The 23,169-nt window shown below is 39.6% G+C and overlaps 2 protein-coding genes across 3 annotated transcripts; one reads left to right on the top strand and one right to left on the bottom strand.

Moving 5' to 3' along the window:
• Positions 1-2,831: 2,831 nt before the first annotated feature.
• EXOC8 (exocyst complex component 8) lies at positions 2,832-7,521 on the bottom strand. The gene has a single exon (XM_049868649.1). The coding sequence runs from the start codon at positions 7,393-7,395 to the stop codon at positions 5,218-5,220; it is 2,178 nt and encodes a 725-aa protein (XP_049724606.1). The 5' UTR covers positions 7,396-7,521; the 3' UTR covers positions 2,832-5,217.
• A 106-nt stretch (positions 7,522-7,627) lies between these two features.
• Positions 7,628-23,169, top strand: SPRTN (SprT-like N-terminal domain). Of its 2 annotated transcripts, XM_049868658.1 has the most exons (5): positions 7,628-8,151; positions 9,339-9,438; positions 15,905-16,033; positions 19,019-19,286; positions 20,784-23,169. In XM_049868658.1, exons 1-5 carry the CDS (start codon positions 7,931-7,933, stop codon positions 21,530-21,532), a joined length of 1,467 nt encoding a protein of 488 aa, XP_049724615.1. In that variant the 5' UTR covers positions 7,628-7,930; the 3' UTR covers positions 21,533-23,169. The 2 variants fall into 2 exon arrangements, with proteins under 2 accessions (XP_049724615.1, XP_049724616.1); XM_049868659.1 differs by lacking the exon at positions 15,905-16,033.

The raw sequence follows: 23,169 nt of genomic DNA, 5'->3' as shown, positions 1-23,169 counted from the left end.
GTGGGAGTATGTAGTAAGGTGTATATAAGCTTATATGTGATAGACTGACATGATCTGTAAACTTTCAGGTAAAGCACAATAAAAATTATTAAAAAAAAATGTGCAAGACCTAAGTGAGGGAAATTTTAAAATGCCATTGAAATACAAAAGAACACATGATAAATGAGTAGGAAGATTCAAAATTATAAAAATGTTCATTCTCCCTAAATTAATCTATAAACCAAACATGATTTCAATAAAAATGAAAGATGGTAGAGAATGTCATGAAGTAATTCAAAATATAACTTGAATGAAAAACATGACAATATTTAGAAAAATCCTGCAACAGTAGAAAAATGAGACCAGTCCTACCTGTGATTGTAAACCTTCTCATTGTTAGATGTCATTGAGTCGGTTCCAGCTTCGGTGATCTTAAGGATAACAGAATGAACCGCTGCCCAGTCCTGTGCCATCTTCACGATTACTGCTACGTTTGAGTCTACTGCTTTGGCTATTTTGTCAATCCATCTTGGTGAGGGTTTCCCTCTTTTTTGCTGACCCTCTGTTTTATCAACTATGATGTCCTTTTCTAGCAATTGGTCTTTTCTGATGACGTGTCCAAAGTAAGTGAGCCAAAGTCTCACCATTCTCCCTTCTACGGAGCATTCCGGCTGTATTTCTTTGAAGACTGATTTGTTTTCTGGCACTCCATGGTATATTCAGTATTCTTTGCCAACAAACCAAACCAAACCCAAACCCAATGCTGTCGAGTCAATTCTGACTCATAGAGACCCTATAGGACAGAGTAGAACCATCCCACAGGTTTCCAGGGAGCAGCTAGTAGATTCAAACTGTCCACCTTTTGGTTAGCAGCTGTAGCTCTTAACCACTATGCCACCAGCTCTCCTACAAAAATAAATAAGAAATGACAAAAAAATCTAAAACATAGATTCCATATTATGGGTTAATTTCCTAAATACACAATAAACTCCTAAAAATCATAATACAAAGATACTATATGAGAAAAGCAGGCAAAGGACATAAACAGGTAGTTTAATAGAAAAAGAAATATGAAGTTGCTCAACCCCATAAAACTACAAATAAAACTAGATACTATTTTTTAACAGATAAGATTAGTAAGAATGAATAAATATTACTAAACAGAAAAATCTTATTAGTAAAAAATGAATGAATCAATAAATGCTTATGAGCCATTTAGGGAAGTAGGCCTTTTCCTACACTGTTGGGGGAGAACGCAAAATGGTACAACTTTCCTTGGGAGCAATGTTACCTAAATTTAAAACATACAGTTTGGCAGAGCAGTTTCTAGAAATGTGACTTATAAAGCCATACAAATAAGTATATACATATATATGTTCAGGGAACTTTTTTGCAGGATTTTTTGTAATCAAGAAAACCTGGAAACTGCGAAGCAATTGAGAAACCCCAAAGTATGATGTGTCCATTCAACGTGATTGACTATTATTCACTCAGAAAAAAACCCAGTCAGGTACAGCTATAGGTATTGACGTGAAAAGGTATCTTAAATATAATGAATTGTTAAGTGAAAAGAACTAAGAGGCAAAAAGTATGCATAGTATGATCCAATTTCTAGGGCAAAAAAATATACAAACAACTCTTACCAGTGGTTACCTCGGCAAGAGTGGGATAGCTTAGGAGGTTGTGTGGGGATAAAGACTTTGTACTTTGCACTTTCCGCCTTTCTGTATGGATTGAAGCTTTCTTGATAAATATATATTATTTTCGTAATTTTCCTTTCTTGTAATTGAAAAGCTAAAAACCTGCAATGGTTCTGCAATAGTCAATACATCAAGTCTAAACCCTGATGATTGACTTTCAAAGCTCTTCAAAACAGGGTTCGCCCCTCTACCCAACATTATTTCACAAAGCTGTCCAACTAACACTGCGATCCATTCAAGCTGGTCTCTTCATGTGTGCCACACACGCCTGCACTTGTGTGTCTCTGCTCGTGCCATGTTCTTCCTTTTTCTTTGCAGATCTAAATCTTGCCCATTCTTCAGGGATCAGCTCCAATGCCACCAATCCCACAAGCACTTTCCCAGCTCCTCAAAATTAACGGCTCTTTCATCTGTTTTCCCAGTGAACTTAAACTGCAACATACATTTAGCATTTATATTTGTTGATTTTTATATTTCTAATTTATATTTGTTGGTTTTTCAAAATTTTAAGCATCGTAGGAGAAAGCAAGCCTAAATCTATTTTGCACCCTACCCCACATCAGACCTAAGAATTCAATAAATATATTTAAATCAATTCTATGTGACAGTTCCCTCAGTATCTATTACTTTTTTTATTAAAACAAAACAAATAGAACCTTGTCATTTAGTTCCTAGGTCTTGTGGTTTACATTGTATTTTCTTCATTTATTCATTTGCACCAAACCAAAAAACCAAACCCGTAGCCTTCAAGTCATTTCTGACTCATAGCGACCCTATAGGAGAGAGTAGAACAGTCCCACAGGGTTTCCAAGGAACAGCTGGTGGATTCGAAAGGCATCCGACAATGTGGTTAGTAGTTAACCACTATGCCACCAGGGCTCCAAATCCAGTTTAGTGTAAATTCACATTGTGTACATCTGAAATTTCCCGTTCAAGGGAATCTTAAATCTCTGATTTACTCGCAATTCTGACAGTATGCAGAAGTTACTTAACTTAGCTAACAGCTTCCTACTTATCCTCCCCACACCAAACAAACAACAGAAAAACCACCTTGGCTCTTCAAAGAATATTTTCTTAATGGGAACTGAAGAATAATAAATCCTAATTAAAGAGGAGAAATAGATATAACATTGCAATATCAATTTTATCCAGTGTAAGAAAAAAATTAAGCTTTATTTTATAACACATTTCAGATTCCCTCATACCACAGTATCATATCAGTAAGCAAAATTTACATATACTGATTTTATACTACATATTAAGTCCCAAATTCCCAGTCCTAGGTATAAAATCAAGTTGTAAAATACAAGTGCTTATAATTAAACTGTAGGTAGTAACTTAAACAAACAAAAGTGCGTTTTCAGCACATAAGTGAAATGACGCTTTAATCAAAGAGAGACTTAATTCCACAGGATTTTTTTTCAACAGCAATTAATTCAATCTAGTCTGTGATTCCAAGTTCAAGTGACAGTGTTACACTTGAAGTAAGCGAGAAAAGGCAATCAATTCTTAAGTGGTATATTTCACTACGTACTATAATTTTGCATTCAATTTTTAGAATTTGTTTTGGAATCAAATGAAATAATCAGAAAAGGAATGCAACATACTTGTTCTGTCTTGGCACAAAGGTATATCATGACATTGGTGGTCTTTAATCAACTTCCCACACTAATTGATTCACCAAAAACATACTTCCTTCAGCAACAACTCTGATTAAGGAACACATACATTTAACAGAAGAAAATTCTGCACTTCCAGTTTTAAAAAGCAGCCAGTTCTATGAAGAAGCAACCATTTAAATATCTGAGTATATACATTTAAGTTTTTACAACTTCATGCCGCCTTAAGAGAAGTTTGATTTAGAAGTATAATTTCATGAACTCACCATCAAATATTTACACAATATGTGTTTCATACAATATAATTTTAGAAACCTTAAATGGCACAAAATAATCCTAATCATCACAAAATTTTATCAAATTCAAGTTTCCAGTGATCTTAAAACACACAAATTATAACTGTTTGTTCAACTGAGATATCCAGTTAGTCTGACTATTTAGAAAATTCTAAAGTTATGTGAGAAAAGTAGTCAAAAAAAATTTGTAACTTTGATAATTTTCAACCTTTTAAATATGCATAGCTAAAAATAAAAGGGCTTGTCTGGGATATGAGTAATTTCAAGTTTTACAACCCTAACCCACTATTTGAATCTGTGTCAGGTTTTACATAATTCCCACAGTCTTAATACCACCGTTTTTATTCAGATAAAAGAAATGACCTTTCAAAATCATTAGCATCGAAAATGACACTTATGGACAAAAACAACAAGAGGAAATGGATCTCAGCAAGCAGTTTCTTCTAAGTAAGACGAATGTTATATAACCAACAGTTTGGAAGCTCACATTTCTTTAGTTACTTTTGTTTTTATTTTTGTTTTACTAAACAACCTGAAGCATTATATTTTTAAAAAACAAAGCAAGGAAAATAAAAAACAACGAAAACGCAGCAGGGAGCATCCCTTTGCTTTGGGAACACTGTCTCACCTCTGTTCTCTACTTTGTTACCAAAAACAGAAACAAATCTCTGCTCCAAGTAGTCACACTTGAGAACACTATGGCATTTGCATATATTTTTTCTAATTTCCCATGCACACAAACTCTGAAACCTCAATTAACATTTCAAGGAACTTTTCGTCCCATTTGCATGAAGTCTGAGCCACTACACAACCTACACTGAAACAGGGGCGGCTACAATCACTCCTGCCAGGTTCCTCAATGTGTCTTGTTTTTTATTATTTTTTAATACGACAAAAACTCCAGCTGAAAATTTACACAATTCAGGAATACACTGAAAAAATTGCTTTATCACAGTCCTTGAGATTATAGAGCTGCTCTTTAATCAGCAGCTGAAAATAATCAAATTATGTTTTAAAAATATGTTTATGAAAGCTTTCTCTTGTATTCTATAAAGACCAGAGTATCTGAGTCCACACACTAGTTTAAAGAAAGAATTCTTTTGACTATAATATACCCTAAAACCAATTTTCCAACACCTTTCTTTTCCCCAAATTGTCCCACCACATTTTAAGGTGGTGAAATATATGAGACAGGGCGTTTTATACAGTATCATACCCTTTAAGTACTTGAAGAAAACTAACATTTTAGTGAACTGGGACATTTTTCACCACATATTTATACTCTCTGCATTTATAGACATTATTTCTCTGTGCTGTATAATATATACTGCGAGAAAGTGTGCTTTGACTCAAAGGATAAGCTGAAATACTATAATGTGACCACATATTCATTAGAGAATTAACATCATTTAAAAGGAAAGTGTATTTTAATAATTCCATCATTTTTGTTATTTTGGCTTAATTTAGTATTTTTTCTTTCTCCTTTTGATTTTGCATTTCCACCTGTGAGGGCATCATTTAATTTTAAGCTGTGTTTGAGACTATAAAAAACACGCTAATGTAACTTAATATAAATAATATATAAGCAATATATATGTATCTATATATAAATTGATCCATGCATCAGACCACTGATGTTGTACTCTCGGGATTCACACGAATGAGCCTGGATGCGTTCCTCAGGTCTTGGAGTTGCTTGGCAGGTTTCCCCACACCTTCTTCAAACCTGTTCTCCACCACAGGGAGGACTGTTTCATAGAGAAAGGATGCATTCTGTCTAATAAAGGCCTTCTTCTCTGGGTCCTGCTCACACCTCAGACTATAATCCACATGCTGGACAGCAACCAAAATGATCTCCATCAGGCTCTCCAAAAGCACCATGTGCAGCTCTGGGAAATACAGCTTCAGGGCCTCTTCCAAGAAGCCCATGGTCTGTTTGGTGAAAGCAACCACAGTGTAGCTGAGGTTCACCCAGCAGTCATCCCCTGTGTACTGCTCAAAATTACTCACCCCGCAACTCTTCATCTCTTCTTTGAGTTTACCCAGAGCCTCTGGAGTCATCAAGTTCATCCTCCTCCACATCTCCTCAGAATTGCGATGCTTAGTGGCTTCAATTATGATTTCCTTGTAACTGTGCAAGGCCCCCTGGATGTCTTTCACCAGAAGGGCATGGATGATGAAGGTGAGATCCAATCCAATATCTCCCAGCTGCTGACAATGCTCCTTGGCCACCTTTACACACTCTGCTGCTGTAGAGAGGCTCTCTTTACTATCAAACACCTGCTTGCTAAAAGCATTCACAAACATGCCCATGGCTGATCGCGCCCAGACCACAAAGGCAGAATAGCAGCCACTGTCAGTGCCTGCGAAATCTGTCTCAAATTCCCTTGCAGTCTCTAGAAGACTGGTAAAGAAGACATGACACAGCTTATGAATATACAGTAAGGTGGCACCCTCAATGCGAAGCTGTCTTATTGCAGTATGCACAGCGGCTGCCCTGTTTCTCAAAAACAGCTCACAAGCCTTAGTGCACTGGCCCAATCGGATGAGCTGAGAAACTGCTCTGCGAGTAGCCTTGGGACCGCCTCTCAGGGAACGATCTGGAGAGAGTTCAAAAACTAATACCTCAGTGAGCTGGCGAACACGCTCATCCACTTTGGCCCTTAATTCTTTCACAGGAGGTGGACTGGGCTTATTTTCTAGATAATGGTTCAACTTATCCAGCAGGTCCACGGCCCCTTCAAAATCCCTCTGAGCAATACAGACATCCAGGTCTTCTGGTAACTCCTGGATCCATTCCATTGAGAGGTCCACTTTCTCTTCCTCCACCTCAGGAACAACCTCTTCTTCTTCTTCTTCATCCTCGAATGGGTTACTGGCCTTGGAAGGCACTTGGGGCGGCCCTCGGGGGGCTGCTGCCTCCTCCTGCTCCCTTCGTCTTTTCTCACTAAGGGCCCTCTTGGTTTCTTCCAGCACTTCCAGCCACTCCCGTTTGATTTTTGCATTTTCCGCCTGAAAAATGCGGCTCTCCGGGAACATGAGCAGCTTGAACATGTCCTTCATGGGTGGGTTGTCCTTGACATTGACCACGGCCAAGCCATCTAGGGGGTAGAGAGCGTTGTAGCGATACATTCCCCGCCGCTGTGGCAGCCAGGTGGCCACCAGCAAACAGTCGTTCATAAGAAAACCATGCACCCGCTGTAGCTGGGCCATGTGGTCCGCCTCGTACTCCACCAGGTCCCCGTTGTACACCAGGTACTGTCCCGGCGTCTCTAGCAGGTGCCGGCAGCCTTCCACCTTCTCAAGAAGGGTGGTGAGGGTGCGCTGCTTTCCCTCCTCACCCGGACCTGAACTGTCGCGGGAGGCGCCCCCAGGGGTGGGGAAAAAGCCGACCTGGCCTCTGAGGTGGTCTCGGCCCCCCGCCCCACCTCCCCCCTCCTCCCCACCAGAGGCCGCGGCGGCTCCGGCGGCGGCGGCGGCAGGAAGCAGGGTGAGTGGGATGCTCTCCAGGCTGCTCTTCTGTTCGGTAAGCAGATGGCTGAGCTGATACATCTCGCTCTCCAAATAGGAGATCTCGCGGGCCGTCTCTATGAACTGCCGGTAGTTCTGGTACACGTTGCGCTTCAGGTTCTGCGCCGTCTCCTCCGCCAGCGCCTGGATGCGCTGCCGGTGCTCCTGGAGGTCCCGATCCCCGTCCGACTGCTGAGAGAGCTGTTTCACGTACAGCCGAGCCTCGAAGCCGCCCGACTCCAGCTGCCGCCTCAGACGGCTCGCCCCGCTGTCCGACATCGACATCGCCATTTCCGTCCGGCTCGCGGGCAGTCACTGTCAGTACAGCTGCCGCTGCCGAGACCCACCCAGCCGGAATGAGTTCCAGGCTGAAGAAGCAGGACGAAGCGAGGTGAACGCGCCTGCGCTCGGGTCTGAGAGTCGGGCACTGCGCTTGCGCAAGGAGCCGCGCTAGCGAGTACGCCTGCGCCGAAGCGTCAGCTGCTTAGGGCGCATGCGCCCCTAAGCGCTTTCGCGGAAGTGAGTGAGGGTGGAGGCAGTCGTGCAGGCTCTGCGCATGGATGGAGGCTGGTGTCTGGTGTTTGAAACTGTAGGGGCGGTATCAGCTCCCGGCGACTTCTCGGCCAAACCTGGGGAACTGAATTCTGCGCCAACTAAGAGGTGCGGATTTTCGTTAGCCCTCGAATCTTGGCTTCGGCGTCTTGGGGAAGGTCAGCTTTCGTGCTCGTTCTGAAGCCGGTATTCCGCCTTCTCGCGATAGCTGCTGGAAGCCGGTATCTCCTAGGAGCCGCCGGGGAGCAGCTGGGGGGCCACACAACCCGGCGCCATGGACGAAGACCTGGTTTTGGCCTTGCAGCTGCAGGAGGAGTGGGACTTGGAGGCCGCGCGATTCGACCGCGCCCAGGAACCCCTGTCGCTGGTGGACGCGTCCTGGGAGCTGGTGGACCCCACCCCGGACCTGCAGGCCCTCTTCGTGCAGTTCAACGACCGGTTCTTTTGGGGCCAGCTGGAGGCTGTGGAGGTGAAATGGAGCGTGCGAATGACCCTGTGAGTCCCGGCCGGGTGGGCCTCCTCTTCCACCTGCCCTGACAGCTTTAGGAAAGCTGCGGGGCCCACACGCTTGAGGGATAGGGACACAGTGAGAGCACAGGACCTTGACTCTCAACTCAGTTGAGAAGAAATGGACACATTTCCGATTTGTCCTGTGGTGGTGCCTTTTTTTTTTTTTTGCTACACATTAGGTCGTTAGAGAATGGATAGATAAAGCTTAACTAATCTTATGCTAAAAGAGCCCTGGTGGCGAAGTGGTAAAAGGACACCACCGCTAACCGATAGGTCTTTGGTTCAAACCCACCGGGTGCTCCGCGGGAGAAAGATGTGGCAGTCTGCTCCCATAAAGATTAAGGTCTTGGAAACCCAGTGGGGACAGTTCTGTCCTGTTCTATAGGGTCTCTGTGAGTCAGAATCCCCTCGACGGCAACGGATTTGATGGTTTTTCAGTTTAGTGCTTTAGGACCCAAGAAGGAGGAGCACCAGCGTCTGCCCCTAAGAAAAATGCCGGGAAGAAATCGCCAAAGAATGTGTTGTCTTCCTCTATACTCATTGACATGGCACCACTTAGTGTGTTGGACTGTGGAAGGAGGACTTTTCCATATTTCTGGACCCAAGGGATCTTTAATGATACTTATTAAAGATTTCTTTTCTACACTCTTTAAGTTTAAGAAATTCGGATTTGAAATAATAACCTACTCTCAGACATGAGAGGGCTTATCAAGTTTAGGGTGCAGTTGTATACCATCATGCTTGTTTCTGAATTACGAAACAACCTAGTGTCAGACAAGTTAAGATACATTAAAAGTGTTTTTAAAGTGCAAATCTCCCTCATATAAGCTTCTGTTATAATTTTGGAGATGTGCTGCTAGAACACGTACCTGCCTGTTAGTGCCACAAACTGATTATAGCTTGTGCAGAGACTAGGAGTAGGAGAACAGGGTTAGCTTTGAGCTGTTGCAGCCTGATGGGTAAGGGAAGCCGCTACTGCTCGCTTATCTCCCTAACTGGGGTGAAAGGCAAATATAACTCAGAGGAGATAACTTTCAAGAAAACCATCTATCAAGAGAGTTCTCTTAGTGTGAACCGCCCAAGAGTGTATCAGGATTTGCTGAGTTATCTGTATTTCTCTCTTAATGTATAACTGGTAATGGTCACACATTTTTGTGGTTTTTGTTTTGCAGGTGTGCTGGGATATGCAGCTATGAAGGGAGGGGTGGAATGTGTTCCATCCGACTCAGTGAACCCCTTTTAAAGTTAAGACCAAGAAAGGATCTCGTAGAGGTATTTTTTGCACAAACCTGATTTTTAGCTCAGTAATTTAGAAACGCTTACCATTGGTTTAGACTTCTGTGAATTAATCTGTACATTTTTTTTAAAATTGTTTTTCCTCTGTACAAATTTTGAGTGTGGGACAATTAATGATTACCTTTTATTTTTATAGTGCATCATAGATGAATGACTTTAAGGTATATTATTGCATTTGATTTTTACCACGACCCTGTTGATGTTCAGTGTGTGCTGTGATCCTCATTTCTATAAACGAGAAAATTATGGTTCATAGAGGATCAGTAAGTGGTTTAAGATATATAATTTAGAAGCAGAGAAGAACTTAGGATCCAAGTTTTCCCATGCAAATTTTGTTTCTCCTCTATCCTACTTCCACACTGCTTCCCTTCCAGGGCACCTAGCTGAGCTGGCAGCAAAAACCAGCTTGAGGGCACACTTCATGCGCAGAACTTGTGACTTCTTCCCTACCAGGAGTAGTTGCTTTTTTGTTATAGCACTTTAGATGAAGGTTTGCAGAGCAAATTAGTTTCTCATTAAACAATGCACAATATCAGTGTGTGACATTGGTTGCCAACCTCATGACATATCAACACTCTTCCGTTCTTGACCTTGAGTTCCCCATTACTAGTTTTCCTGTCCCCTCCTGCTTTCTCATCCTTACCCCTGGGTTGGTATGCTCATTTAGTCTTATTTTATGTGCTGAGTAGTTGCTTTTGGCCAGATACAGAGTAGTAGTGAAAAAAAGAGGTGTATTGGCAATGTGTTGTGTAGAGTCTTGCATCTGGCTTAAATGTGGAAAATGGTACATATATAAAAAACAGACGTCCAATATAGTGCCATGTACCATTTTCAAGATGGGTTAAATTGAAACAAAAATGTTGTGGTTAGGTGCTATTGAGTCAGTTCCGACTCATAGCGATCCTATGTACTATAGAATGAAAGACTGCCTGGTCCTGCACTGCGCCCATAATCATTGTTAAGTTTGAGCCTATTGTTATAGCCACCACGTCAGTCCATCTCGTTGAGGGTCTTCCTGTTTTTTGCTGACCCTACACTTTACCAAGCATGATGTCCTTCTCCAGGGACCAATCCCTCTTGCTAACACTTCCAAAGTATGTAAGACGTAATCCTGCCATCCTTGTTTCTAAGGAGCATTTGGGTTGTACTTCTTCCAAGACAGATTTATTCATTCTACTGGCAGTCCATGGTATATTCAATATTCTTCGCCAGCACCACAATTCAAAGGCAGTTCTTCTTTGGTCTTCCTTATTCATTGTCCAAGTTTCCCATGCATATGATGCAATTGAAAATACCATGGCTTTGGTCAGGCGCGCCTTAGTCTTCAAGGTGACGTCTTTGCTTTTCAACACTTTAAAGAGGTCCTTTGCAGCAGATTTGCCCACTGCAGCGTGTCTTGATTTCTTGACAGCTGCTTCCGTGGTTGTTGCTTGTGGAAACACGTGAAATGAAATTCTTAACAACTTCAGTCTTTTTTTCCATTTACCATGATATGGCTTATTGGTCCAGTTGTGAGGATTTTTGTTTTCTTTAGGTTGAGGTATAATCCATACTGAAGGCTGTGGTCTTTGATCTTCATTAGTAAGTGCTTCTCACTTTCAGCAGGCAAGGTTGTGTCATCTGTGTAATGCAGGTTGTTAATGGGTCTTCCTCCAGTTCTGATGCCGCATTCTTCATATAGTCCAGCATCTCGGATGATTTGCCTAGCATATAGATTGATAGGTATGGTGAAAGGATACAACCCTGACGTACGCCTTTCCTGACTTTAAACCATGTAGCGTCTGCTTGTTCTTTTTGAACAAATGCCTCTTGATCTGTGCACAGGTTCCTCGTGAGCACAATTAAGTGTCCTGGAATTCCCATTCTTCGCAGTGTTATCCGTAATTTGTTATGATCCACACAGTCAAGTGCCTTTGCATAGTCAATAAAACACAGGTAAACATCCTTCTGGTATTCTCTGCTTTCAGCCAGGATCCATCTGACATCAGCAATGATATGCCTGGTTCCACATCCTCTTCTGAATCCGGCCTGAATTTCTGGCACTTCCTGTTGATATTCTGCTGCAGCCACTTCTGAATGATCTTCAGCAAAATTTTGTTTGCATGTGATATTAATGATATTGTTTGATAATTTCTGCATTCATTTGGATCACCTTTCTTGGGACTAGGCATAAGTATGGATCTCTTCCAGTCAGTTGGCAAGGTAGCTGTCTTCCAAATTTCTTGGCATAAACAAGTGAGCACTTCCAGCGCTGCATTCATTTGTTGAAACATCTCAGCTGACTTTCTGTCAATTTCTGGAGCCTTGTTTTTTGCCAGTACCTTCCTTCAGAGCAGCTTGGACTTCTTTCTTCAGTCCCATCGGTTCCTGATCATATGCTACCTCTTGAAATGGTTGAATGTCAACCAGTTTTTTGTTTTTTTTAGTATAATGACTCTGTATATTCTTTCCATCTTCTTTTGATGCTTCTTGCGTTGTTTAATATTTTCCCTATAGAATCCTTCACTGTTGCAACTCGAGGCTTGAATTTTTTCTTCCGTTTTTTCAGCTTGAGAAATGCTGAGCGTGTTCTCCCCTTTTGGTTTTCTATCACCAGCTCTTTGCACGTGTTGATATAATACTATACTTTGTCTTCTCAAGCTGCCCTTTGAAATCTTCCTTTCTTTTACTTCATCAATTCTTCCTTTTGCTTTAGCTGCTTGATGCTCAAGAGCAAGTTTCAGAGTCTTCTGGCATCCATTTTGGTCTTGTCTTTATTTCCTGTCTTTTTAACCATCTCGCTTTCTTCATGTGTGATGTCCTTGATGTCATTCCACAACTTGTCTGGTCTTCAGTGGTTACTGGTTCAACACGTCAAATCTATTTGTGAGGTGTTCTCCAAGTTCGGGGGGTTATACTCAAGGTCGTATGAGTTCTAATTTTCATCATTTTCAACCTGAACTTGCATATGAGCAATTGATGATCTGTTCTGTAGTCGGGCCCTGGCCTCCTTCTTACTGATGATACTGAGCTTTCCCATCGTCTCTCTCCACAGATGTAGTCGATCTGATTTCCCGCATATCCAGGTGAGGTCCATGTGTATAGTCACCGTTTACGTAGGTGAAAAAAGATATTTGCAATGAAGAAGTCGTTGGTCTTGCAAAATTCTACTATGTGATCTCCAGCATCGTTTCTGTCACTAAGGCCACATTTTCCAACTACCGATCCTTCTTTGTTTCCAACTTTCGCATTCCAGTCACCAGTAATTATCAGTGCATCTTGATTGCGTGTTCAATCAATTTCATACTGCAGAAGCTGGTAAAAATCTGCAGTTTCTTCACCTTTGGCCTTAGTGGTTGGTGCGTAAATTTGAATAATAGTCATATTAACTGGTCTTTCTTGTAGGCGTATGGATATTATCCTATTGTTGACAGCCTTGTACTTCAGGATAGGTATCGAAACATTCTTTTTGAGGATGAATGCAGTGCCATTCCTCTTCAGGATGTCATTCCCGGCATAGTGGGCCATATGATTGTTGATTCAGAATGACTGATACCAGTCCATTTCAGCTCACTGATGCCTAGAATATCGATGTTTATCTGTTCCATTTCATTTTTGCGGATTTCCAATTTTCCTAGATCCATACTTCTTACTTTTCACATTCCGATTATTAATGGATGTTTGCAGCTGTTTCTTCTCATTTTGAGTGGTGCCACATCAGGAAGTGAAGGTCCTGAATGCCTGACTCCATCGACATCATTAAGGCCAACTCTGCTTTGAGGAGGCACCTCCTCCCCAGTCACCTTTTGAGTGCCTTCCAACTTGGGGGGTGCATATTCTAGCACTGTATCAGACAGTGTTCCGCTGCTATTCATAAGGTTTTCACTGCCTAATTCTTTTCAGAAGTAGACTGCTGGGTCCTTCTTCCTATGCCGTCTTAGTCTGGAAGCTCAGCTGAAACCTGTCCGCCATGAGTGACCCTGCTGGTTTTTTAATACCGATGGCATAGCTTCCAGCATCACAGCAACAAACAAGCCCCCACAGTACAACAAACTGACAGACACGTGGGGGGAACCAAAAATAAAGGACCTAAACTTTTTTCTCCTTTATCAGAGTAGTTATTTATCATTATTTTGGAGTGTTGAGAAAACTTTGAAAAGGTAGATTGGCATTTGAATGTGAGTCTTAATTGAGTGGCGTTTATTTGAAAAACAAAGTTCCTTTTGAGAGAGATAGTTGATAATTTTAAAAGGGATATTTTCCTAATGACCAAGTTAAAATGTTTGATTCTCCTGTTTTTCTGTTCAGCATAATTTTATAAAACTAAAATTCATGATTGTCAGCCTAGTTCTTTGATGGAAATTACTTTAAAAAATTATGGAAACACTGAATGAGGGTGAAATACACACAGCATGATGAAGGTAAACGATGTCACTAAAATATCCACAAGAAAAAAGGACCTGTTGGTAATTATCATGGCTGTATAGTTTTGAAACGATAACAGAAGCAACCAAAGTATATGTGTGAGTGTGTATGTAGGCATATAATGTATCTAGATACGTATGTGTGTGTACACACATACGCTTATGTCTGTGCATACGCATCTGTGTGACTGTGCACATGTATTCATTTATATAATAAAGCACATAGGTGGCATAGTTATGGATGCTTCTGAGACATAGCCAAACACCTCGAGGGGTCGGGTTGTCGGTTTAAGGAATTGGGACCACAGTCTCTTGGGATAGCATGGTCCCTTGGCATAATACAGTTCTAAAGTTATGTTCTACATCCTAGTTTGGTGAGTAGTGTCTGGGGACTTAAAGCTTGTGAGTGGCCATCTAAGATACAACTCTTGGTCTCTACTTGTCCAGAGCAAAGGAGAAAGAAGGAAGCCAAAGACTCCAAGAAGGAACTAGTCTGTAGGACAGATCATCTACCCTGAGGCCAGAACTCGATGGTGACCAGCTCCACTACCGACTGTTCTAATCAGGGCCACGATAGATAGATCCTGATAGAATGGGAGAATAATGTGGACCAGAACCTCAAATTCCTAAATAAAAAATAAAAAACCGTACCTACCCGACTGGTTGAGACTGGAGGACCCCGTGAGACTGTTGCCCTGAGAAACCCTTCAGACCTTAAACCAAAACTAAGTCCTGAGGTCATCTTGTAGCTAAATAACAAATTGGCTCAAAAAATAAAAAATACCACCTGAAAGTACTGTGCTCCTTTAAGGAATCACCTATAAGATACTACATGGTCAACAGTTACCTTAAAGATAAGAGAGTAAGGGGGCAGAGAAACTAGATTAATGGGAATGGATCAACCAGAACAGAAATAACGAGAATGTTCACACATTGTGAAGAACGTAACCAATGTCCCTGAAAAATTTGTGTAGAAACTATTCAATGGGAACCTAAACTGCTGTGTAAACTTTTCTGAACATACAGTAAAATATTACTAAGAAAATTGTGGGTGATTATTTTAAAAAGTATGTTTTCGAAGGTTTTTTTTTTTTTTTTTGGCTAAAAAAGTGCTCATATTTTTTAAAGCAAATTATGAAACAGCAGCTCTATATGTTTTTGTTAATTTTGTTTGTAAACTTCCCACATCCTTAGTGTGGAATGAGGAGTAGGTTTATTTTTGTTTGTTTTAAAACTTACCTTATTTGAAACCCAAAACTATAGAAAGTTATACACGGAGAAGTCTTCTTTCTGCCCCTACCCCTCTTTATTCTGAACTCTCCGCCCACTACAGGAAACTGTTTTTATTAGTTTCTTGGTTATTTTTCCATTGTTATTTTTTTAAAATATTTATATCCACTCTTATTTATTTTCCCATAGCTTTACTAACTCTGTCAAAATTTAGTTTGAACAATCTTGGTAAGTAAGAAATGACATCTTAATATAGTATTAATATGCATTTCTGTTTATAAATGAGGTTGAGCATCTTTTCATATTTTATGGGTCATTTATACTTCTGTGAACTGTAGACAATCTTTGCCCATTTAAAAGTTGAGTGGTTGGTAATTTTTCTGTTGACTTTAGGAGCTCTTTATATATTAGGAGATTAATAGTCTGTGATGTGAGTTGCCGTGTATTTTTCTGAGCTTGTCTTTTTATTTTACTTGTGATGTCTGTTTTTTTCCCCATACGGAATGTTTGAGTGTTTCTGTAGTTGAATTCACCAATCCTTTCTCCTGGATTTCGATTCATAGTTAAAAGGCCTTTTTGGAGCAGAGAGTTCCTAACCTGGGATCTACAGAGTTTTGAATATTATATGCAAAGTTTTGTGAATGTGTGGATATATAATTTTTCTAAAAAGAGGGTTCATGACTTTTATTAGTTTCTGAAAGGAGCCTGTGATCCAAAGAACATTAAGAGCCCTAGGTAGAGCAAGAAAGTGTTCCTGGCTACATTTATTTTCAGACGTGCCATAACACATTAATTGTTTTCTGTTTCAGACTCTCTTGCATGAAATGATCCATGCTTATTTATTTGTCACTAATAATGATAAAGACCGGGAAGGGCATGGTCCAGAGTTTTGTAAGCATATGCATCGCATCAACCGTCTGACTGGAGCCAACATAACAGTATGTAAAGCCATGATAGTTATGATTTTTACTCAGTAACTCCTGGGAATTCATTAAAAATAGAGACGTGAGTGGAAACAAATACTAACTTTGAGGATTTTCACCAGGGAACTCCAGGCCGAGAGAAGCTCATTGGCTTGTCTGAGACCACATACTAGAATGGTAGCAGAGCCAGAAATACATCTAAGGTCTCTGGCATCGTCTAGGTTAGCATTTTTGCTTAGTTAATTGAGTCCTGTGATGCCTGTCTTCTGGATTATTACAATGACCTCCTAACTGTGTGTCCTTCAACCTGTCCTGTATTTTGCTACCATTTTCTTTGTCAGTACCTTCCTTGGAAGTCGTGTTTGATTTACACTGATCATGGAATTAAGAATAAAACATTCAGCACACTATTTTAGGAGGTGGCATTGTCTAGGGTTGTCAAAGCATGAAGAGTCAGATTGCTTGGGTTCAAATCCTGGCTCTACCCATTGTTGACTGTGTGACCTTCTTAACTCTTCTATGCCTCATTTTACTCACGTGTAAAATGCAGATATTAGCAATACCTACCTGCTGGATCCCTGTGAGGACCAAAAGAGAAGACACGTGCAAAGCATTTTAGCAAGTGGGAGCGCTAATTAAATACTAGCTTTTGTCATTATTCGTTTTGTAAAATCTTATTGTTCCTTTTTTCTTACCTCCTCCCACAGCTCTCCTGCTCGTGTCCTCTGTCTCTCTCTAACAGAACTTTTCACCTCCATGCTATTTCCTCATATTTCCCCTCCCTAAAACATGTTCTTCATCTTTCCAGTGGGATATGACTTCTCCCCTCTTTGAATCTCCTCAGGAGGTAGCCTTTTATAATGTTTTGTTCTACTTTCATATCTCTGAAGACAGGTTGGCCCTTAACCATCCTATTTTGTGCCAAGATGAATAATATAGTACCCTTACAGCATCTTAACAAGTAATACTGAATTGGACTGAACGGAATAGAATATTAATTCCTCCATAAATTAAATTCGGTAGTCTGAGTGTTTGCTTCTTTAAAAGGCAGTAAGGACTAGTGTGATGGAAAATGAAAAATGCTTACATCACCCTCTGTGTAGTATTCTTTCCCAGCGATCAGTCTTAATTTTCTAGAGAGCTCATTTAATTACTGGATGCAGTTAGTTTAATGTCAGGAAAATGGCTTGTTTTGAAAGCAATCCGACTTAAAATGGATTCACAAGAGAATTATGGAGTTGCTGGTACAAAAACCTTCTGGTTTCTTCATTGGAATTTACACTTAAAATGCTGGTGTATGTCCTATTGTGCATTTGGAAGAAGATGTGTTCTTATCGTGGATACCTGCGTGTTTTCTTTAGGAGACGTTTTATAGGGTGCGCACCTTTTGCTTTTACAGGTTACATCCTGTTATAATCAACTCCAGAGGGTATCTCATTTCACACTGCAGGGCAATTTCATTTTACTGACTGCATGGGTAAAGGGCCCGCTCCCAGGCTTTAAGTCTTACAGGAATTGGAAGGAGAACAGCTCCAGTTCCCTGTCTTTTTTGTCAGCGAATTTTTAAGTGAACAATCTGAACATAACAGCGCAGGATGTCACGTACCTCTTTACCCCAAAAGCTTTGTTATTCAGTCTCTTCTGCATCTAATACAATGTGCGTTATTTACATGCTTGCCAAGTAATGGAAGTTTTTTTGCTTATGATGGTGGTTAGCATAGAACTGTCTGTCTGTAGAGTTAGGAAAAACTTTCTTCCTCACAGCAAGGGAGATTTATTAAACAATTACATGTCTTTGCTAAAAACAAAATACGTGTGTGTGTATATATATATGTATATATGTATATATGTATATATGTATATATGTATATATATATATATATATAAAAGGTGTTCTTTATCTTACCCAAACAGTAATGTTCCACTGAGGACAGAAGAAAAAGTTGTGCCTAGTTATCTAGGAGGAGCTCTGCAGTCCTTAGTCCCACCATGGTGGCAGGGCCACACTGCTTTGTAGTCAGAAGAACTGTTTCTTTATCTTCTGCTTAGTTTCTGGGTACAAAAAAAAAAAACCCACTGCCGCCGAGTGGATTTGACTCAGCAACCCCATAGGGTTTCCAAGGCTGTAAACCTCTATGGAAGCAGACTGCCACATCTTTCTCCCGTGGAGCCACTGGTGGTTTCAAAGCACTGACCTTTTGGTTAGCAGTCAATTGCTTTAACTGCTGCGCCACCAGGGCTCTTAAGAGGGTGGAAAAAGGGATCCTACTTAAAGATTAAAAAGAATTTTGACTCAACAAATGAAACTTTTCATTCACTTAATTAACAAATACTTATTGAACAGCTTCACTGTGCCAAGCACTTATTAGCCACTAAGGATACAAAGATGAAAATATTGGAATCCTGGAGAATTTTTTAATCTGGTAATAGAAACACCCATAAAGAGATAAAGTGTTACCCCATAAGGCTTGTTATAGAGACATGAACAAAGAGCTGCGAGAATGCAGAGGACCAGAAAAGCTTTCTGTCTAGGAGTTTAGCAAAGGCTTCAAGATAAGACATTTGTGCTGTTAGGGTCAAACACTTATAGGAAATAGTTTAGTTCGTCAGAACCCTTTGGAATTGTTACAGGGAAAATTTCAGTTTAGCTGTGTATTGTATTACGGTGTTATACAAAATCTTGCCTTTATCCTGATTTTTTATCATTTTAGCTTCTGAAGCTTTTAGTATGCATAGAGAGTTTTTGTTTTTTTGTCTTCAAATCTCACATTTTCTATTTTTACAGTTTAGGGAATATTGAATTGACTGCTGCTGTTTCCTGTTAAAGTGAACCTTTGAACAGAAGTAAATTTATTTGCTGTCTTTCCCAAAATACAACTTTCAGGAAGTTCTGGGAAACTACATAGTTTGAAAAAAAAAAAAAAAAAGGCTGTTTATATGAAGTCTTTTCTTAAGTTGTTAACTGTCTTACTGAATGCCAAAAATTCTCTCTCAACCCAGGTGTACCATACTTTTCATGATGAGGTGGATGAGTATCGTCGACATTGGTGGCGCTGCAATGGCCCCTGTCAAAATAAAAAACCGTATTACGGCTATGTAAAACGTGCTACTAACCGGGCCCCCTCTGCTCATGACTATTGGTGGGCCGAGCACCAGAGAACTTGCGGAGGCACTTACATAAAAATCAAGGAGCCAGAGAACTACTCAAAAAAAGGGAAAGGAAAGACAAAACTAGGAGAGCACCCAGTATCAGCAGCAGAGAATAAAGGTACCTTGTTGTGTATTCTTCCAACTTTTCCACAGCCATAGCTACAATGTAAAGACAGTACAGGCCTTCAGAGAACTGGTATTAAGATATGCTTATGGATTGTTTTTAGTGTAGAAGTTTTCAAGTGTACTTAGAAGAAAACCCCATTGTCCACCAAATGATGGCAGGAAAATAGACTTTGCTCCACACAGAAATGAATAAAAGTAGAAATAGTTTCCATTGATAATATTTGAGGTAAAGTCTCTTTCCTTGACTTTCACTGAGTTATGAGGAAACAGAAAGCAAAAAGATTGCCAAAATAAAAACAGTAATTAAATAACAATGCCTGGAATGTAAGTCTTAACTACACCCCTTCCTATCAGTTGGATTCTATCCCAGTGACTTCTGTCTGCTATTGATGTATGTATTTTCATTGGGAAAAGGCTTTGCCAGTACTTCATCTTCAAGATTTCACCCTTTCCTGTGAAGTTCAGAGCTACTGCCTTTTTGAGGTAACCAGGTTAGTGAGGTTGATGCTTTTTCCCTTGGGAAGCTGTGGCTTTGATGTGATAGGACCCAGGAACGTATGCTGTATTTCCCAAATTGGAAATAAGTCAAGGAGCTATAGAAGAATTTATGTGAGGAGAGAATTTATTTTGTGAGTAGGAGGAAAGATTAGAATATGATAGTAGATTTTTCCCTTTTGGAACTAAACTTAAAGAAAACTAAGCAGTAAAAGTTAACTCTGCTAACTGGTCTTTGGCATCGTGGGAGTCCTTAGGTCAATATGAGAGAATTTTTTATATCCTTTATGTTCTCTCAATACCAAAACTCTGACTTCTGAAGATTGTTCTTCTTCCATTAATAGGTAATCATTGTATGGATCTAAGTTAGAATAACATAATATTCATGGCGGGGGGACTATCCATTAGCTTAGTATTTATTACCATATTTTTTTTTCATCTGAATATTTTTTTGATGGGCAAAACTAACCTATAGCGTGTAGGCATGCACACTTGGAATAATAAACACAAGAAAGTATTGTGGCTTTATAGTTGGTAATTATAAAACCACGACCACCACAAGGTAGTGTTTACTTATTTGTATGTATGAATGCAATGAAGTACATGGAAGAATCTTCTGGAATGACTGCCAAAGTTCTGTTTCTTCACCTGATTGATGGTTACAACTGATGGTGTTATACAGAATCTTGCCTTTATCCTAATTTTTTATCATTTTAGCTTCTGAGGCTTTTAGGGTATTCATATTATGATAATTCTAGGTTATTCGTTAGTTTTGCTGGTTCTCTACATGTGTGTCTTAGTTTATGACAGGTTTTTTGTGGTAATGTGTATATTTTGGAATTAACTGTGACATTTCATCCTTATATTTATACGTTACCATGTTTCATGCTTATAAAGAAAAAAAATTTTTTTCACAATTCACTGTGATCTTTTCAAAAGTTGTTTTTTTTTCCTGTATTAATTTTGAGTCGGGAAAATCTTGTTTATTTTGCAGATAAACCAACGAGAGGTGAGACACAGCTGTTAATTCCCTTTACTGGAAAAGGATATGTTCTAGGAGAAACAAGCAATTCGTTGTCATCTGAGAAATTAATCACCACACATGCCGTTAATAAAACGCAAGATCTTTTAAGTCAAGACCATTCGGCAAATGCTTTAAGACCTAATTCTAAAATTGAGGTGAAATTTGAACAAAATGGCTCAAGTAAAAGAACTCCTCTAGTCTCCACTGTTCTTAATAACAGTCACCAAAATGTTTTAAGCAACTATTTTCCTAGAGTGTCAGTTGCCAACCAGAAGGCTTTCAGAAGTGTGAATGGATCTTCTCCAAAAAGCTCAGCAGTTGGTGACATCCATAAAAACTCAGTCTCTTCTGGTTCTCAGAGAAGGGTTACATCTTCCAAGACATTCCTAAGAAATTCTTTAAAAACACTGGAATCAACATCTCTGACTGCATTCCAGGATGTTAGTGGTTCCGATGATGAATTCCCAAATAAACGACCCAGGCTAGAAGACAAGACTCTTTTTGACAGTTTTTTTATTAAGAAAGAGCAACTACAAAGTGGTGGTAGTGATCCAAAGTGTAATTCACATCCTACAACTTCAGCTCAGAATTCTAGTAGTTTATCTGGTCAGAACCAGATGGTTAATTGTCCTGTTTGTCAGAAGGAAGTTTTGGAGTCTCAAATTAATGAGCACTTGGACTGGTGCCTTGAAGGTGATAGCATTAAAATCAAAAGCTAAAACATCTTTGAAAAACTCAGGGATCGCACGTACCACCTGTGCCACCTGTATTACCTCACTAATGTGCTGTGTCAGCCAGTCAGGAAGTTCTGGTTAATACTGAGATTTGTGGGTTAGAATTTAGTTTATGCAGCCAGTACAGAACGTTGTGATTTCTATACATACATGTACACACACACACCCCTAAGTGTGTGTGTATCACTGTAATTAAAAATATGTCTCGAGGTGCTGCATTCACTCTGCCTTACATATACTATAGCCCAGGGTTTGTTCTGTGTGTATACATGGATAATTTTTAGCCATTATTTCTTGCACTTAAAGGTATTTAAATCTATTAATCTTTTCATTTGTATCCTCTCCTCAAAATATTAACGTAAGGGATCCTGTCAGGTATTTGGGTTAAATTGAGTATTTCTTTTTGCGTTATTAAAATTCATTCCCAGACTGGTGTTAATCTTCACAGTATCAGACATGTTTACCAAAAGCACAATCTAGACTACAAAGTATACTAGTTGTTTTAGGGTACTGAAGTATATTTTTTGCAAAATCTTAACAGGAAATATATTTCTTATATTTTAAAGAATTTTATTTCACCTTTACTGGAAAGGTGGCAGATTTTAAGTAGATAAGGAGTATAGTAAAATAAGCAAATTTCTTTTGGAATATTTCTACTAACAAATAATTCTGTAGCCCAGATCTTATATTGAATTCAGCTGTTTTCTCAAAATCTAGCACATTTGATGGTTAAAATTCAGAATAAATTGATAAAATAATGAAGTTGCCTGGTTCGTGTAGCAGTAGAAAATTATCTGAAAATAGTATTACGAATTTTAAACCAAATTTGAAAACATTATAATAAATGAAATACTGTTTTGGCATTTTAAAATGTTTCTTTTAAAAAATGTTCTTTTCCATGTTATAGCAAAGGGAAAAAAAATAGCAGTTTACCTTTTGTTTCATGGGTTTACTTCCAGCATGTTGGCATATTTCCAAGACCTTAGTTCACAAGTTTTTCTTATCTTTATTTTAGTAAAGTAACTTCTATGTACTGTAAAATGCACTAATCTTAAGTATACAGTTTGGTAGGTAAACTTTTACATAGTGTTCACCAATGTGACTACCACGCAGGTCTCGTTATAGGATGTTTCTGTTACCATAGAGGCTTCCTCACAGTACCCTCTACCACAAAGGTAACTACTTACTTGGACCTCTGTCACCACAGGGTAGTTTGCCTGTTTTTGAACTTCATAAAGCAGTATCTTCATCAGCAAAAGTTTATTTTTTCATTACTCTGTAGTATTTGTATGAATGTACAAGAATTCATTCTGATATTTTAGAATTGTTCCCATTTGGGGCTTTCTATGTGTAACGCTGCTAAGAACGCTTGTAATGTTGCTTGGTGGCCATAGGTCCTTATTTCTGTTGGGAATCTACCCAGGAGTGGAGCTCCCGGGCCGCAGGGTGGATTTATGTTTAGCTTCAGGAAATACTGTCAGTTCACTCTTGCTGGCAATGTCTGCGAGTTCCAGTGGTTCCACATTCTTAACACTGTTGTCAGTTCATTTTAGTCTGGTTAGGCATTTACAAGTCTTGGTATTTAAAGTAGTATTTAATAAATAGAAATGGCTATTACAATT

The sequence above is a fragment of the Elephas maximus genome, chromosome 24, assembly GCF_024166365.1.
Source record: "Elephas maximus indicus isolate mEleMax1 chromosome 24, mEleMax1 primary haplotype, whole genome shotgun sequence".
In the NCBI taxonomy this organism is placed as follows: Eukaryota; Metazoa; Chordata; class Mammalia; order Proboscidea; family Elephantidae; genus Elephas; species Elephas maximus.
The sequence above is the reverse complement of the archived record's forward strand: the minus strand, read 5'-3'. Positions and strand labels throughout refer to the sequence as shown.

Excerpts from the sequence above, each read along its gene's own strand:
- EXOC8 (XM_049868649.1), bottom strand. The coding sequence starts at position 7,395 with ATGGCGATGTCGATGTCGGACAGCGGGGCGAGCCGTCTGAGGCGGCAG.
- SPRTN (XM_049868658.1), top strand. The coding sequence starts at position 7,931 with ATGGACGAAGACCTGGTTTTGGCCTTGCAGCTGCAGGAGGAGTGGGAC. Across the intron at positions 8,152-9,338 it reads TGGAGCGTGCGAATGACCCT|GTGTGCTGGGATATGCAGCT; the intron begins GTGAGTCCCGGC and ends TTTGTTTTGCAG. Across the intron at positions 19,287-20,783 it reads ATCAGCAGCAGAGAATAAAG|ATAAACCAACGAGAGGTGAG; the intron begins GTACCTTGTTGT and ends TTTATTTTGCAG.